This window comes from Rhinoderma darwinii, chromosome 5 (assembly GCF_050947455.1).
Source record: "Rhinoderma darwinii isolate aRhiDar2 chromosome 5, aRhiDar2.hap1, whole genome shotgun sequence".
In the NCBI taxonomy this organism is placed as follows: Eukaryota; Metazoa; Chordata; class Amphibia; order Anura; family Rhinodermatidae; genus Rhinoderma; species Rhinoderma darwinii.
Window position 1 is genome coordinate 339,027,941 of NC_134691.1, and position 19,619 is coordinate 339,047,559.

At 41.4% G+C, this 19,619-nt stretch overlaps 1 protein-coding gene across 1 annotated transcript in view; it reads right to left on the bottom strand.

The window, feature by feature from the left end:
* The window catches only part of LOC142652626 (vasoactive intestinal polypeptide receptor-like), a 33,484-nt gene extending 33,318 nt beyond the window's left edge, over window positions 1-166 (bottom strand). The window contains exon 1 of the mRNA XM_075828282.1: window positions 44-166. Coding sequence (XP_075684397.1) covers window positions 44-166 — 123 coding nt within the window. The remainder of the gene's footprint in view (window positions 1-43) is intronic.
* Between the last annotated feature and the right edge of the window lie 19,453 nt (window positions 167-19,619).

Sequence of the window (19,619 nt, forward strand, 5' to 3'; positions counted from 1 at the left end):
CTCAATTTTTCAAGAGATTACAATATTAGACAAGTTGTGTAACTCTCTCTTTTTCACTTTCCTCCTCTTTCTCTCTATATCTCTTCTCCTTCTCTCCTTCCCGCCCTTTCTTCTGCCTTCTCTCCCTTTTCCTCTCATTCTCCTCCTTCTCTTCCTTTTCGTCCATCCCTTTTGCCTTCTTTTTTCTTTTTCTGCACCTTCCTTTCTCCCTACTAAAGTAAACTCCAATAAACTATGATGGGTTGTCTCATGAAGATAATCCTAATAAGGCATACGAACATCATAGACGGTTCCTCACTTGGGACCTTATCTATTAGTTGAAGTATGAGGAGCAGATCACGCCCTGGAGGACTCTGCCCACCGATTTAAATGGTCTACATGTAATACCACATTTTCCCTGTAGTGGCTGCTGCAGGGAGAATGTATGCCTGGGCTCAGCTTTCACCTGCAATAATAACTGCTCATTGCGGGTTTCTAAAGCCGGACCCATGACAGTCAGCAGATCTACTGAAACATATTGTTTTTCTGATTACAGATTTTTTTAATTCTAATTTCTTTACATGATTATAGAAGCAACCATCTTGCCTGTGCTGTGAATACCATTTCCGGAGATTTTGCTTTACAGCAGGCATAAGAAAACTCAGCCAGAAAACGGCTCATTGACTTCTATTGGAGAGTGTAGTGAGCATGCTCTGTGCACCAGTCACTGTGCAAGGAGAGGGAGGAGGAGCTGTGCTGCCCCATTCATCTATTCTCCGTGGTGTGATCCTGTGCTATCTGCCTCCAGTTTTATAACAGAGGGGTCACGTTTCATTGTAAGCATGCCCTCCAATGATAACGAGATGACAGCTGACACGGCCCACAGTGTACACAATGCAAGAATAAGTATTTTTCTTTGACAATAGATTTCCCTTATATATGAACTATTAAAGGGGTAGTACCATCTCGGATAATTATAGTATAACTACAGGATATGACATAAATGTCTGATAGAGACAGGACCCAGCTCTGGGACCCGCACATATATGGAGAAGGGGGATCGCCTGACCCCTGTCCTGCCTCGTGAGTCAGACGCTTGCCACTGATTCCAGGCAGGGACTATGTTGAGAGGTGGCCATGCATGCGTGTGGCTCTCCCTATTATGTTCTATGGGAGTTATGGAAAGAGCCGAGCAGAGCTCTGTTCTGGATATACTGTAGGTGTGGGGAGTGAGGTGAGAGACACAACGTCACTATTAAGGCTACATTATCAGACCGACACTGACCCAGTACACTCTGCTGTGGTTGGTGGGCATCTTAGTCGACTTTACCAGTCATGCAAGTGAGGCAGTTGGACAAAATGTGGCATGATCTTCCCCCATAATCCCCTGCAGCATCCCTCATACTTTTGAGATTGTAGATCCATTACATAGATGATGTCATCAGAAGATGACGTCATCTATGTGTATTACTTACTTTCACAGGTAGCAAGTAAGTCGAGGCTTCAGTGACTGAACGCAGGTTACATGCGCACGATCGTGGCTTTCGTCCGTGTGCTATCCATCTTTTGATCCATTCATTTCTATGGCCCCATACACACTACCATGTTTGTCATGGATTTGTGTGGGGGCCGTGGCATAGAGCCGCAAAACTCAGAGAATGTCGTATTCCTGTCCGTGTTTTCGTCTTGGTCTCGCCCATTCAAGTCAAACTTATAGAACGTACGCAATGAATGCGAAAGACAGACTGATGACCCACGGACCGCAAAAAACGGATCCATTGTTTACGGGCCACAAAATAGAAACGGTCGTGTGCAGGTAGCATTACTGTTTGTTCTGCTGCCTGATATTAGTGCTGAGATATAACCCGATACTGGAGGGAAGCGGCAGAATACGACTTCTTTGTTTCTTCCTCTCTCCGCTAGACCGGGCTGCTGGTATAACCATGTAAAGACCGGGTGATGTAAGGCCAATATGTGGGGTAATTGTGGAAAGTTGGAAGACCTGGATGATGGCAATACAATGTTTTTACCCAGGTTGATGTTACTCTCACACACGACCACAGCCGCCCATCACCCACACACTGGGCGGCTCCTGCCCATCAACCGCTGATGATACTGGCGCCACTGGTCCCTCGCTCCTTCTCCTTAAAGCCGCAGTAGACAGCCATCATTGCCCGGACCTGCAAAACCAACAATACAGCAAGAACGTAACATAAGATATACATATCAAAAAGAAAAAAAATATATATATTTTCCAAAACATACCAGGCACTCTTTGGGATAAAAATAATTTTGTATAAATTTTTATTATTAAATTCCATATAAAAATATATTTCAAAGATTTTTCATATATAAATATATCTCTTTCCTCTTATTTCCATAATACAAAAATTTTTTTTAGGAAATGGAAAGGGTTTGAGAAAACACATTTGTTTCAAACTAGATGTACATAATTTAAAAATGTCTCCTGGCCAGGATACCAACACAGACTTTTATAACCTTACTGCCATCAATTTATCCCCCTCTAAACATAATGACATGTCATGATAAGGTATCTAAGTAATATCAATTCTATACACGAGCCTTTCAACAGATCTATATAGGTCGTTAGCTGCAAAAAACGGTTCTTGAAACTTTTGTTCAGACACCGTTGGTCTCAGTTCACACTTGCGTTTTTTTCTTTTTTTAGGAATTTGATCCAAAACTAACAAGAACAGTTCCTCTTATATGATGGCAATGCAGGTATAGATAGAGTATCAAATATTCATCTTCATGTTGATCTCGCAACTCTGGACGGACGAGATTCCCTCCTTTTCACTACGTTCCTCCTCCTGGAATAATTGTAGGGTTAAGGCAGATTTTGAAAATATACCAATCGGGTTTTTCACCCCTTCGATCTCATCAATGGCAGGTCACAGTTCTCACATGGGAGATTCTCCCTGTATCCATTCCATCAATGGTAAATGCTTATACTAAATAGCTTAGATCTTCCTATACTCGGGGGCAGCCGAGATTTCACACAAAGGTGAACAGATTTTTGGCGATGAAGCACACTCCTACATTGAAGAGTCGGTATCGTGCTGCGCTGGTATCCACGTTGATTCTTTTGGCAACACTGGTGACTGCAGGACGAGGCAAGGTTGACGTCACTACCTGCCAGGTGTAGACTAATTAATCAGCTGACGCGTTTCATCCCGGACCGGGATTTCCTCAGAGCTATTTCGTAGGTTCAGTAAAGTCTGGCACCTTTATAGTGCCGAATTTAAAGGGAACTGGACTCATATGTAAGAATATCTCCTTAAGTACTCATTCTAATCCAATGATACAGATCCAGAACATCCTGTTATACATATCCTTTCTATATTTATAAATTCCCCTCAATATTTCATCAAACATGTCTATCGGGAGATATGTACATATATATATATCGAGTACTAAAATATATACCCACAATACATTACATTTAAAGTCTTATTTTTTGAAAAGAAAAATTCATTTATCCCTAACTAACCAATTAGTGATCAGCAGTGTCTATAAAAAAGAAGAAAAAAGAACAAAAAGGGGGGGGGGAAGAAAAATAAAATAAAATGATTTAAATAAAATAAAACTAATTAAATAAATCAAAAATCCATAATTTTTAAATCCTATAGGCCAAGTAATATATCCTCCGTCCCTGGGTGACTGGGAGCAGGCCCAACCCGGAAATTATTTCCGGAGGGACCGAGTCCCCATCACCCAGGGACAGAGAACAAACACCGGGCCCATCAATTTATCCCGAAGGAAAAGGTATTTATAAAGGCAAATTCTTACCTCAGTTCGGTGGTTGGTGCGTGGAAAGTCATGGGACGCTGGTATACAGCCGGCCCAGAAAGATTCACGCAGCCCCCACCGAAGTGATGAACAAAAATGAAGTGTTCAAATAATTTCTGGGTTGGGCCTGCTCCCTGTCACCCAGGGACGGAGGATATATTACTTGGCCTCTTGGTAGATAAAAATTTATCGAGACACTGTCACACTCCTATAATGAACAAGTGTATCATTTCCTCAGGACTTATGAATAGCCCTTTGATAGAATTAACGTGAGAATAGGGTCATACCATCTGAAAATGCATCATGGATTTCTTTATAATTAAAATGAATTTATTTAAAAATTATGGATTTTTTATTTATTTAATTAGTTTTATTTTATTTAAATCATTTTATTTTATTTTTCTTTCCCCCCCCCCCCTTTTTGTTCTTTTTTCTTCTTTTTTATAGACACTGCTGATCACTAATTGGTTAGTTAGGGATAAATGAATTTTTCTTTTAAAAAAATAAGACTTTACATGTAATGTATTGTGGATACACTACCGTTCAAAAGTTTAGGGTCACTTAGAAATTTCCTTATTTTTGAAAGAAAAGCACAGTTTTTTTCAATGAAGATAACATTAAATTAATCAGAAACACACTCTATACATTGTTCCCGCCCTTTCTTCTGCCTTCTCTCCCTTTTCCTCTCATTCTCCTCCTTCTCTTCCTTTTCGTCCATCCCTTTTGCCTTCTTTTTTCTTTTTCTGCACCTTCCTTTCTCCCTACTAAAGTAAACTCCAATAAACTATGATGGGTTGTCTCATGAAGATAATCCTAATAAGGCATACGAACATCATAGACGGTTCCTCACTTGGGACCTTATCTATTAGTTGAAGTATGAGGAGCAGATCACGCCCTGGAGGACTCTGCCCACCGATTTAAATGGTCTACATGTAATACCACATTTTCCCTGTAGTGGCTGCTGCAGGGAGAATGTATGCCTGGGCTCAGCTTTCACCTGCAATAATAACTGCTCATTGCGGGTTTCTAAAGCCGGACCCATGACAGTCAGCAGATCTACTGAAACATATTGTTTTTCTGATTACAGATTTTTTTAATTCTAATTTCTTTACATGATTATAGAAGCAACCATTTTGCCTGTGCTGTGAATACCATTTCCGGAGATTTTGCTTTACAGCAGGCATAAGAAAACTCAGCCAGAAAACGGCTCATTGACTTCTATTGGAGAGTGTAGTGAGCATGCTCTGTGCACCAGTCACTGTGCAAGGAGAGGGAGGAGGAGCTGTGCTGCCCCATTCATCTATTCTCCGTGGTGTGATCCTGTGCTATCTGCCTCCAGTTTTATAACAGAGGGGTCACGTTTCATTGTAAGCATGCCCTCCAATGATAACGAGATGACAGCTGACACGGCCCACAGTGTACACAATGCAAGAATAAGTATTTTTCTTTGACAATAGATTTCCCTTATATATGAACTATTAAAGGGGTAGTACCATCTCGGATAATTATAGTATAACTACAGGATATGACATAAATGTCTGATAGAGACAGGACCCAGCTCTGGGACCCGCACATATATGGAGAAGGGGGATCGCCTGACCCCTGTCCTGCCTCGTGAGTCAGACGCTTGCCACTGATTCCAGGCAGGGACTATGTTGAGAGGTGGCCATGCATGCGTGTGGCTCTCCCTATTATGTTCTATGGGAGTTATGGAAAGAGCCGAGCAGAGCTCTGTTCTGGATATACTGTAGGTGTGGGGAGTGAGGTGAGAGACACAACGTCACTATTAAGGCTACATTATCAGACCGACACTGACCCAGTACACTCTGCTGTGGTTGGTGGGCATCTTAGTCGACTTTACCAGTCATGCAAGTGAGGCAGTTGGACAAAATGTGGCATGATCTTCCCCCATAATCCCCTGCAGCATCCCTCATACTTTTGAGATTGTAGATCCATTACATAGATGATGTCATCAGAAGATGACGTCATCTATGTGTATTACTTACTTTCACAGGTAGCAAGTAAGTCGAGGCTTCAGTGACTGAACGCAGGTTACATGCGCACGATCGTGGCTTTCGTCCGTGTGCTATCCATCTTTTGATCCATTCATTTCTATGGCCCCATACACACTACCATGTTTGTCATGGATTTGTGTGGGGGCCGTGGCATAGAGCCGCAAAACTCAGAGAATGTCGTATTCCTGTCCGTGTTTTCGTCTTGGTCTCGCCCATTCAAGTCAAACTTATAGAACGTACGCAATGAATGCGAAAGACAGACTGATGACCCACGGACCGCAAAAAACGGATCCATTGTTTACGGGCCACAAAATAGAAACGGTCGTGTGCAGGTAGCATTACTGTTTGTTCTGCTGCCTGATATTAGTGCTGAGATATAACCCGATACTGGAGGGAAGCGGCAGAATACGACTTCTTTGTTTCTTCCTCTCTCCGCTAGACCGGGCTGCTGGTATAACCATGTAAAGACCGGGTGATGTAAGGCCAATATGTGGGGTAATTGTGGAAAGTTGGAAGACCTGGATGATGGCAATACAATGTTTTTACCCACGTTGGTGTTTCTCTCACACACGACCACAGCCGCCCATCACCCACACACTGGGCGGCTCCTGCCCATCAACCGCTGATGATACTGGCGCCACTGGTCCCTCGCTCCTTCTCCTTAAAGCCGCAGTAGACAGCCATCATTGCCCGGACCTGCAAAACCAACAATACAGCAAGAACGTAACATAAGATATACATATCAAAAAGAAAAAAAATATATATATTTTCCAAAACATACCAGGCACTCTTTGGGATAAAAATAATTTTGTATAAATTTTTATTATTAAATTCCATATAAAAATATATTTCAAAGATTTTTCATATATAAATATATCTCTTTCCTCTTATTTCCATAATACAAAAATTTTTTTTAGGAAATGGAAAGGGTTTGAGAAAACACATTTGTTTCAAACTAGATGTACATAATTTAAAAATGTCTCCTGGCCAGGATACCAACACAGACTTTTATAACCTTACTGCCATCAATTTATCCCCCTCTAAACATAATGACATGTCATGATAAGGTATCTAAGTAATATAAATTCTATACACGAGCCTTTCAACAGATCTATATAGGTCGTTAGCTGCAAAAAACGGTTCTTGAAATTTTTGTTCAGACACCGTTGGTCTCAGTTCACACTTGCGTTTTTTTCTTTTTTTAGGAATTTGATCCAAAACTAACAAGAACAGTTCCTCTTATATGATGGCAATGCAGGTATAGATAGAGAATCAAATATTCATCTTCATGTTGATCTCGCAACTCTGGATGGACTGGAGATTCCCTCCTTTTCACTACGTTCCTCCTCCTGGAATAATTGTAGGGTTAAGGCAGATTTTGAAAATATACCAATCGGGTTTTTCACCCCTTCGATCTCATCAATGGCAGGTCACAGTTCTCACATGGGAGATTCTCCCTGTATCCATTCCATCAATGGTAAATGCTTATACTAAATAGCTTAGATCTTCCTATACTCGGGGGCAGCCGAGATTTCACACAAAGGTGAACAGATTTTTGGCGATGAAGCACACTCCTACATTGAAGAGTCGGTATCGTGCTGCGCTGGTATCCACGTTGATTCTTTTGGCAACACTGGTGACTGCAGGACGAGGCAAGGTTGACGTCACTACCTGCCAGGTGTAGACTAATTAATCAGCTGACGCGTTTCATCCCGGACCGGGATTTCCTCAGAGCTATTTCGTAGGTTCAGTAAAGTCTGGCACCTTTATAGTGCCGAATTTAAAGGGAACTGGACTCATATGTAAGAATATCTCCTTAAGTACTCATTCTAATCCAATGATACAGATCCAGAACATCCTGTTATACATATCCTTTCTATATTTATAAATTCCCCTCAATATTTCATCAAACATGTCTATCGGGAGATATGTACATATATATATATCGAGTACTAAAATATATACCCACAATACATTACATTTAAAGTCTTATTTTTTGAAAAGAAAAATTCATTTATCCCTAACTAACCAATTAGTGATCAGCAGTGTCTATAAAAAAGAAGAAAAAAGAACAAAAAGGGGGGGGGGAAGAAAAATAAAATAAAATGATTTAAATAAAATAAAACTAATTAAATAAATCAAAAATCCATAATTTTTAAATCCTATAGGCCAAGTAATATATCCTCCGTCCCTGGGTGACTGGGAGCAGGCCCAACCCGGAAATTATTTCCGGAGGGACCGAGTCCCCATCACCCAGGGACAGAGAACAAACACCGGGCCCATCAATTTATCCCGAAGGAAAAGGTATTTATAAAGGCAAATTCTTACCTCAGTTCGGTGGTTGGTGCGTGGAAAGTCATGGGACGCTGGTATACAGCCGGCCCAGAAAGATTCACGCAGCCCCCACCGAAGTGATGAACAAAAATGAAGTGTTCAAATAATTTCTGGGTTGGGCCTGCTCCCTGTCACCCAGGGACGGAGGATATATTACTTGGCCTCTTGGTAGATAAAAATTTATCGAGACACTGTCACACTCCTATAATGAACAAGTGTATCATTTCCTCAGGACTTATGAATAGCCCTTTGATAGAATTAACGTGAGAATAGGGTCATACCATCTGAAAATGCATCATGGATTTCTTTATAATTAAAATGAATTTATTTAAAAATTATGGATTTTTTATTTATTTAATTAGTTTTATTTTATTTAAATCATTTTATTTTATTTTTCTCCCCCCCCCCCCTTTTTGTTCTTTTTTCTTCTTTTTTATAGACACTGCTGATCACTAATTGGTTAGTTAGGGATAAATGAATTTTTCTTTTAAAAAAATAAGACTTTACATGTAATGTATTGTGGATACACTACCGTTCAAAAGTTTAGGGTCACTTAGAAATTTCCTTATTTTTGAAAGAAAAGCACAGTTTTTTTCAATGAAGATAACATTAAATTAATCAGAAACACACTCTATACATTGTTAATGTGCTAAATGACTATTCTAGCTGCAAACGTCTGGTTTTTAATGCAATATCTACATAGGTGTATAGAGGCCCATTTCCAGCAACCATCACTCCAGTGTTCTAATGGTACATTGTGTTTGCTAACTGTGTTAGAAGGCTAATGGATGATTAGAAAACACTTGAAAACCCTTGTGCAATTATGTTAGCACCGCTGTAAACAGTTTAGCTGTTTAGAGGAGCTATAAAACTGACCTTCCTTTGAGCTAGTTGTGAATCTGGAGCATTACATTTGTGGGTTCGATTAAACTCTCAAAATGGCTAGAAAAAGAGAGCTTTCATGTGAAACTCAACAGTCTATTCTTGTTCTTAGAAATGAAGGCTATTCCATGCGAGAAATTGACAAGAAACTGAAGATATCCTACAACGGTGTGTACTACTCCCTTCAGAGGACAGCACAAACAGGCTCTAACTAGCGTAAAAAGAGAAGTGGGAGGCCCCGCTGCACAACTGAGCAACAAGACAAGTACATTAGAGTCTCTAGTTTGAGAAATAGACGCCTCACAGGTCCTCAACTGGCAGCTTCATTAAATAGTACCCGCAAAACACCAGTGTCAACGTCTACAGAGAAGAGGCGACTCCGGGATGCTGGCCTTCAGGGCAGAGTGGCAAAGAAAAAGCCATATCTGAGACTGGCTAATAAAAGGAAAAGATTAATATGGGCAAAAGCTCAGACATTGGACAGAGGAAGATTGGAAAAAAGTGTTATGGACAGATGAATGGAAGTTTGAGGTGTTTGGATCACACAGAAGAACATTTGTGAGACACTGAACAACTGAGAAGATGCTGGAAGAGTGCCTGACGCCATCTGTCAAGCATGGTGGAGGTAATGTGATGGTCTGGGGTTGCTTTGGTGCTGGTAAAGTGGGAGATTTGTACAAGGTAAAAGGGATTTTGAATAAGGAAGGCTATCACTCCATTTGGTAACGCCATGCCATATCCTGTGGACAGCGCTTGATTGGAGCCAATTTCATCCTACAACAGGACAATGACCCAAAGTACCTCCAAATGATGCAAGAACTATTTAGGGAAGAAGCGCAGCTGGTATTCTATCTGTAATGGAGTGGCCAGCGCAGTCACCAGATCTCAACCCCATAGAGCTGTTGTGGGAGGAGCTTGACCGTATGGTACGCAAGAAGTGCCCATCAAGCCAATCCAACTTGTGGGAGGGGCTTCTGGAAGCATGGGGGTGAAATTTCTCCCGATTACCTCAGCAAATTAACAGCTCGAATGCCAAAGGTCTGCAATGCTGGAATTGCTGCAAATGGAGCATTCCAAGACCAAAGCAAAGTCTGAAGGAGAAAATTATTATTTCACATAAAAATCATTATTTCTAACCTTGTCAATGTCTTGACTATATTTTCTAGTCATTTTGCAACTCATTTGATAATTATAAGTGTGAGTTTTCATGGAAAACACAAAATTGTCTGGACAAACTTTTGAACGGTAGTGTATATATTTTAGTACTCGATATATATATATGTACATATCTCCCGATAGACATGTTTGATGAAATATTGAGGGGAATTTATAAATATAGAAAGGAAATGTATAACAGGATGTTCTGGATCTGTATCATTGGATTAGAATGAGTACTTAAGGAGATATTCTTACATATGAGTCCAGTTCCCTTTAAATTCGGCACTATAAAGGTGCCAGACTTTACTGAACCTACGAAATAGCTCTGAGGAAATCCCGGTCCGGGATGAAACGCGTCAGCTGATTAATTAGTCTACACCTGGCAGGTAGTGACGTCAACCTTGCCTCGTCCTGCAGTCACCAGTGTTGCCAAAAGAATCAACGTGGATACCAGCACAGCACGATACCGACTCTTCAATGTAGGAGTGTGCTTCATCGCCAAAAATCTGTTCACCTTTGTGTGAAATCTCGGCTGCCCCCGAGTATAGGAAGATCTAAGCTATTTAGTATAAGCATTTACCATTGATGGAATGGATACAAGGAGAATCTCCCATGTGAGAACTGTGATCTGCCATTGATGAGATCGAAGGGGTGAAAAACCCGATTGGTATATTTTCAAAATCTGCCTTAACCCTACAATTATTCCAGGAGGAGGAACGTAGTGAAAAGGAGGGAATCTCCAGTCCGTCCAGAGTTGCGAGATCAACATGAAGATGAGAATTTGATTCTCTATCTATACCTGCATTGCCATCATATAAGAGGAACTGTTCTTGTTAGTTTTGGATCAAATTCCTAAAAAAAGAAAAAAACGCAAGTGTGAACTGAGACCAACGGTGTCTGAACAAAAATTTCAAGAACCGTTTTTTGCAGCTAACGACCTATATAGATCTGTTGAAAGGCTCGTGTATAGAATTGATATTACTTAGATACCTTATCATGACATGTCATTATGTTTAGAGGGGGATAAATTGATGGCAGTAAGGTTATAAAAGTCTGTGTTGGTATCCTGGCCAGGAGACATTTTTAAATTATGTACATCTAGTTTGAAACAAATGTGTTTTCTCAAACCCTTTCCATTTCCTAAAAAAAATTTTTGTATTATGGAAATAAGAGGAAAGAGATATATTTATATATGAAAAATCTTTGAAATATATTTTTATATGGAATTTAATAATAAAAATTTATACAAAATTATTTTTATCCCAAAGAGTGCCTGGTATGTTTTGGAAAATATTTATTTATTTTTTTCTTTTTGAATTATTGCTCTCCGAAACGGCACCGTGCTATATATTGATTGCATATTTTGGGATTTCTATTAGGTATGGTTTATAACCATTTTTTGTGTTTAGCTAAGATATACATATGTTGCAAACTTCTTAAAGAGACAGTACAAAGCAAAGTATACCATACTCTGGCACACTGTGCCCACTTAAGAAATGGGGATAGTGCCCCACATCTTGCAATGAAACACACAGGCAAGAAGGCATGCTGTGTAGTGACAACTATTATATGACACATGAACACATGATTGTAGGAAATTGCCCATATACAGGTAGTACATTAGTTTTATATAAACTGCTGTGTCCTTTAATTAGGAAAAAAGATTTCCGCCACAATTCCGCTCATAAATGAAAGCTACATGGAAGAAATATTTGTTACTGGAGGAGAGATGAACGTCCTCCATCTGCTGCGTCACCCAGTGCCCTGTGTTTCATAAGGCACGTATATTCTGACAATTTTAGAGTTCGTGACACACTAATCGGCAAAATGGCATGCCCTGCCCGCTATTTTACAGATTATAAAAAGTAGAGACTAGACCTTAGCCGATTCTTAGACATACTATAGACGTGCTTGGGTAAACAGGCAAGCACCTCCGTGAAATCCTTCGTGACAGGCAGCCTATATGTACTGACAAAGATATAAGCATTTTCTAACCCCTTAAAGGGTAACTAAACGTTCAACAAATGTCATAGTGACAAAAAGTTTTGATTGGTGGGGGTCCGAGCACGGATACCCCCACCAATCGTTAAAACTAAGCGGCAGAAGCACTTGTGTGAGCGCTCAGCTACTTAGTTTCTGTTCAGCTTTTTCCGGAAATCAATGTATCGGAGTCCGGATACAATAGAAAGTCTATGAGCCCGTACTCCGCTACATCGGCTTTCCGGGAAAAAAACAAACAAGCACAAAGCGGTTGAGCGCTCACACGAGCATTTCTGCCGCTTCGTTTTAGTGATTCATGGGGGGTCTCAGTGCTCGGACCCCCACCAATCAAAACTTCTGACATGTCACTATGACGTTTAGTTGCCCTTTAAGAGTGGTCAAACAAGAGAAATGACATTTTGCATAGCCACTTACGTTTAATAATGCCTACCCATTGTTATAATTGTGTCTTCATAAATTAGTAGCATGTAAATATATGAAAGTTTATATAATATCTTATTATGGTCAGTGGCCTCTTCCTCACTTTCCAACAAACTGTACAATCTCTGTAAATGTTCACAAACCTTGGGGAATAGAAGACAGGTAGGAGGGGGAAGAGGGAGATGCAGCTGCAATTTCTCTCCCTCTGTATCTGTGAGACTTCATGCTGTGAGAGGGGAGAGGGAGCACAAGTAGGAAAACATCTGATTGGCTCAAAGTACATCATAAAAAGAAGATCCCACCCACTCAGCAGGTACGTGGGGGGGGGGGGGGGTAGCAGGATGGAAAAAAGCACAAAAGCACAAGTCAGATACTCAATTTCTGGCTGCACTATATGTAATGTACATCTACAGTTCCCTTGACCCACAGGGGTTAGTGATTCTGATTATGGCAATTTATTATGCCATTTATTTGCTATAAATGTCCGTATTTGGGATACCCTGTTAGTTTGGGCGGCAGAGGGGTTGTCTGGTTTAAAGATCCCACTTTCAAACACCCTAAAAGGATTAATAAAGATAGACCCTACATTCAGAACTCTCATCTATTATTCAGAGTCGAAAGAGCTACAAAGAGCACCTTCACCTTTGGAGGACCTGAGACGTCCGTACACTACATGAACAGCTAATTTATTTCAATGTGAACCATGTAATGCTTTCTTTCTCCTGTGGTGGCGCTGCATGGAAATTGAGCGCTTACTGCCAGGTACCCCCACAGATCACAGCTGATCACTGAATATCACCCTCGTGAGACATCCTGTGATCAGATTATCATCAGGGGACCATTCTAACAAAAAGGAATTGTCTGAAGTGGAGTACCCCTTTAAGTATATCCAGCCATAGATCTTGTCGGATTTTACTGTCTCTCTGTAAAGGATCTGCCAGGCACAGCTTCTGTGTATACGCCCATAGGTAATCAGTCTGCACCTGCTTCTATGTCTGTGAGACTGACTCCATCTTCCACCACTCAGGATGGCAGGCTTAGGAGTGGGAGAGCCTATCACAGCCTGGCCAGACGGAGCTAGCTCCCGCCCTCTGTCTATTTATACCTGCCTTTCCTGTTCCTCCTTGCTTGTGATTCTTCTCTGTTGGTTTCCTTGCCCTGCTGCAGCTTCTGAACTATTTGACCCTGCTCCATATTGACCCCGGCTTACTGACTACCCTCCTGCTCTGCGTTTGGTACCTCGTACACTCCTGGTTTGACTCGGCTCGTTCACCACTCTTGTTGCTCACGGTGTTGCCGTGGGCAACTGCCCCATTTCCCTTAGCTCTGTGTACCCTTGTCTGTTTGTCTGTCGTGCACTTACTGAGCGTAGGGCCCGCCGCCCAGATGTACCCCGTTGCCTAGGGCGGGTCGTTGCAAGTAGGCAGGGACTGAGTGGCGGGTAGATTAGGGCTCAGTTGTCTGTTTGCCTACCCCCACCATGACACTCTCCTGTTATTTGCAGTGCGCTTTCTTTTTCCACACTTCAGGAGCTCCAGTTCTCCCCACATTTAATGGACATGACCGCACTTTATGCTTAATAAAATGTGCACCCCTTTAGGGATAATGATGTTGTTCTGTTTTGTCGTGAGCTTTATGGGATTATATTGCCAGGCTCAATCAATACATCAATCAATCAATCAATCAATCAATAGCTATTCCAGGCCCCGCAGGCATCCAGTCAGGAATATAGGTGGGCGCACGTCCCAGGAGCCCGATCACTGCTCCCAGATCCTCAATATTCGTCCAATAAGAGACAGCACTCCAATTTGTGATAGGAAAAAACGTCTTTTTATTAGCCCCTGTGCTTTGATGTTTCGGCTCTTTACATGGAGCCTTTCTCAAGCATACAAACAGTGTAAAAGCATGTGCTATATATGAAGACCACACAACTGCTCTCATTAGGCAAGTGATTTAACATAAAACATAAATAAGTACAAAGATACAGTCATGTTGCATCAGTAAAAGTTATAAAATACAAAGAAGTGCCATTGTGTATATATGATGGTCCTCTATATACAGGGAAGTGCCATTGTGTATATATGATGGTCCTCTATATACAGGGAAGTGCCATTGTGTATATATGATGGTCCTCTATATAAAGGGAAGTGCCATTGTGTATATATGATGGTCCTCTATATACAGGGAAGTGCCATTGTGTATATATGATGGTCCTCTATATACAGGGAAGTGCCATTGTGTATATATGATGGTCCTCTATATACAGGGAAGTGCCATTGTGTATATATGATGGTCCTCTATATACAGGGAAGTGCCATTGTGTATATATGATGGTCCTCTATATACAGGGAAGTGCCATTGTGTATATATGATGGTCCTCAGATCAATCCGGGCCATCCAGTTTACAGCAGAAAAATGCTAATTGGTGAACAACTTTAAAAAAAGTGCAGGTGCACATAATATAACAAATTAAAAACATGAGCCTTGTGTTTACCTCGGATCCATGTGTTCGGGTTGTAGTTCCGGCGCCTGAAAAGTGGGGTGGCGACTATCTATGACAGAGTAGTCTCTTGCTACAGCGCACTTTTGTGCATGCTCAGTACCACTATGAGGCAGGCGGCGGCCATCTTAGTACAGCATACAAGGCCAACAGCGGCCATGTTTGTATAATCTTATTGTCAAAATGAAAACTTTATTCTAGGAACCGTGCACACAGTCGGTTGCGTCCATGTACAGCAAAAAGGGAACTTAGAAGATACCAAAAAAACGCAATTTAATGGAGATGACAGGGAATCCACCCAGTCACCAATCATAACTGCACTGTGAGATATAGACTAGTAACTTTAAGGGCAGATTCACACGAGCGTTGCGTTTTTGCGCGCGCAAACAACGCGGCGTTTTGCGAGCGCAAAAACCATTTGACAGCTGCGTGTGTCATGCGTGTCTGATGCGCGGCTGCGTGATTTTCGCGCAGCCGGCATCATAGAGATGAGGCTTGTCGACGCCCGTCACTGTCCAAGGTGCTGAAAGAGCTAAATCTTTCAGCACCCTCGACAGTGAATGCCGAACCCAACAGCGAAAATCCTGTAAAAAAAAAAGATAAAGTTCCTACTTACCGAGAACTTCCCGGCCGTTGCCTTGGTGACGCGTCCTTGGTGACGCGTCCTTGGTGACGCGCCTCTCTTGACATCGGGCCCCACCTCCCTGGATGACGCGGCAGTCCAAGTGACCGCTGCGGCCTGTGATTGGCTGCAGCCTGTGCTTGGCCTGTGATTGGCTGGAGCTGTCACTTGAACTGAAGTGTCATCCCGGGAGGTCGTACTGCAGGAAGGAGACAGGAGTAATCGGTAAGTTAGAACTTCGGTTTTTTTTTACAGGTTCATGTATTTTGGGATCGCAAGTCACTGTCCATGGTGCTGAAACAGTTTAACTCTTTCAGCACCATGCACAGTGAATGTCTTCCGATGTCACGGACCGGAAATTTTTTTGCCGGGTTCGGCCAAAACTAGTTTGGCCGAACCCGGTGAAGTTAGCTTCGGTTGTCGGGGTTCGCTCCTCGCAAAGACACTCCGTTTGGATGCTTGGAAACAGAAAAGCACGTGGTGCTTTTCTGTTTCCATTCATCCTTTTGACAGCTGTTGCGCAAACACGCAGTTCGCACGGAAGAGCTTCCGTGCGACCTGCCTGGTTTTCACGCACCCATTGACTTCAATGGGTGCGTGATGCGTGAAATACGCAAAGTTATTGAACCTGTCGCGTATTTTGCGCAGCGAACAAACGCTGCGCAAAATACAAGGACTGTGTGTACTGCCCCATAGACTTCTATAGGGCATTGCGTGCCGCGCGAAAACCACGCGGTCTACACGCTGCCAAATCACGCTCGTGTGAATCCCCCCTAAGAGTCAAAAATATGTTGCATTGAAGATGCGCATATAAATGAGAGCAGTTGATAGAGACTTAAGGTAGCCATTTATAGATAAAAAATGGCAAAATAAAAAGGGAAGACAGTCATCATACATATCCAGAAAGGATTATGATGATTATGGTAATGTTACCCCTGGGAAGATAGCAAAAAAAATAAAAAAATAACAAAAAAATATATATTTCTAAAAACGCATGAAAAACGCTGTACAAAACGCATGGTGTGCACAATACCCTTAAAAAAATAATTTTTTGCAAAAAAAATTTTTTTCTTTCTTTATCTCCCAAAAATTTTTTGGCCAGATATATTCATATATAAAGTATTATTTAATGCAATTGAATAAGATACCATAAGAAGCAAATCATAACAATGTGATAAAGATGGTCCGATACCACGAAATTGTGGATCCAAGGTAAGACACAGGTGATACTTGATATTTTCTGTTTATCAGAGATCTGGAAGAAATGAAATAGATAAGGTTACAAATTTGGTAGATTTTACACTGGTTCATATACAGGAAGACCTATGAACAATACATCCCCACGGAGTGTAAGCAGATCCTTAGACTATCTATCTATCTATCTATCTATCTATCTATCTATCTATCTATCTATCTATCTATCTATCTATCTATCTATCTATCTATCTATCTATCTATCTATCTATCTATCTATCTCTTGGTGATTCTATCTAGTGTACTAGTATATCCTGTTGGATACAGCAAGAGGTCTATATCCACAACCTTGAGAACATCACAATTTATATAAAGTATCTGCAGTCCAGATCTGAGACATAATTAATAGAGATCTGGTAGTGAAGATATCTGCGCTAGACTAAAAAACGTATGATATTGATCTGTTCACTGAATGATGCACATAACTCCACTTGTAAATTCTACGAATGATTCCTGGTCTGCCATCATGCTGTGCAATGTACATACCTCTGAGATTTTATGCAATTAATCTATGACACTGATCTGTATGGAAGCTCTGCAGGTAATGTTCTAATAGCTGTATTGATGTACTTATGTATAGAGAGAGCGGAATAAAGCGAGAAGGAGAAAGATGGTGTAAAGGAAGAGACGGATGTATAGAGATATTGAGAGAGAAGAGTCTTTCAGGTACTGATTCTCCTTGTAGAGAGTAGGGAATCTTTAGAGAAATGCATCCTGGGAAAAGTATGCAAAATAGCTCTCCTCCAAGAGTAAGAAATCTTTCTCTTTAGTGCCACCTAGGAACAAGAGTGTAAGAAATAGACACGCTCTAGTGGGCATAATTCTAAGCAACAAGTGACAGACCAGAAAAAAGTTTGCACACCGATGATATTCAAAAACCAAATTTGACTTTATCAAATTTAGACAGTACATCCAACGACTCTCAAGTGGGCACACACAGTAGATATTTCTCCCCATGCCACCCTTGACAGCTTCTGTTCGTCATTATGATTTTAGAAATGGCGGTAGCTCTGATAACCAAATATCCCACGATGCCATGCTTAAATGGGCCTGATCACATCAACCAGAGGCAATAATTATGTAGATCATTCCAAAAACTGTAAAAACAAAAGATGCATGTCTAAGGCACAGGAGAGGCTGTAGACTGTGCCCTGTGCAGCAGCATACAGCGTGTCACAAGCAGTGTGCACACTCCTGCCTAGCCAGGTAAATGCAGAGGTGATTGGTTGGTAATATTATTACATTATCTACAAGAAACAGGATGCAGAATTTTGGAGAATATTAAGTGACAACAGCAGAATCCACAGCCATTGCGCACATATGTAGTTGTCAGCCAGGGCATTCCTGGATTGTTCCCCTGCAATGGCCCAGAAACATTCTGACGGATCATATTATACCCCAAACCAAAATATTTTCTGAAAATAGACACATGGTACATTGTGAAAATGCCACCCAGCCTTCATGTGAACCCATCAACGTGTAATGCTGTGAATGACTCCGCACCACTCAGGGAAGGTGTCACTGACTGTAGGAGTTTATCTTCCAATTTAATTGTGAGTGCAGCTCCGGAGTATAATACAAGATGTAACTCAGGTTCATTAATGTAATGTAGGTCCACACTGATTCCAGCAGCAGAATAGTGAGTGCAGCTCTGGAGTGTCGAAAAGGTACAGTTCTCTTGTGTGCTGCTCCCTGGAGAAAAAGAAAACCAGTAATGAAGATCTTTAAAGCAAAAATTCTTGATGTGCTTACATGTAATGCGTTTCTGAGCAGAATCTGCTCCTTTATCAGACACATATATTTATGAATTACAGTACAGACTATTTAAATTGCTGGAGTGTCCGAAATAAAGAAAGAGGAGAGCGGCGGGAAGAAGATAAGAGGAGGAGGAGGAATTTGATTACCCATGTATTATGGCTACCTGTTGTACATCTTATAATACACTTGTAAACTTTCATGAAATGTATATATGTAAGGCTACATTCAGACGAGCGTGGGCAACCTCGGATGCGAAAAACGACAGTTTTTTAAGTCCGAGGTGCACCCGTGTGGGTTGCGTTATCATGGATCCCCCATAGACTAGATTCTATGGAGGGATGCGTGATACGCAAGAAAATGGGACATGTCCTATTTTTTCATGGACCCTTCACACGCACCGTTGAAACAACAGTCATGTGAACGGCCCCCTTGAAATACATGCGTCCGTGTGACGGCCGTTGTTTTAACGGCCGTCACACTGATGACTTATACGCTCGTCTGAATGAGCCCTTAATAAATAAAAGGGATGTTTGTGATCCCAGGTTGGATGATTTTCGATTTTCAGGAGACGGACCCATACGGTGGCTGGGAAGGGACAAGCTTATGAGCAGGGGCGATGAGATGGTCGGACTGTCTGTAATGTTGATTTTTTGGAATATATATGTTTGTGTCTGCAATGTAGTAAAAGCTCTAATTGATTCAGAGCAAAATATCTGGAAGCGTCCCGGTAGCTGAGGAATGGGTCAATATACTACGGTGGCCAGGAGGGGTCAGTCAATGCAGTCAGTGTTTTTTGTCTCTAGGAGATGTGGCCGATGCCCAAAGAGTAGGGTTGTGGGGCACTGTGACCGACATTTACATGGCACCAGATCTCGCACAAAGTTCT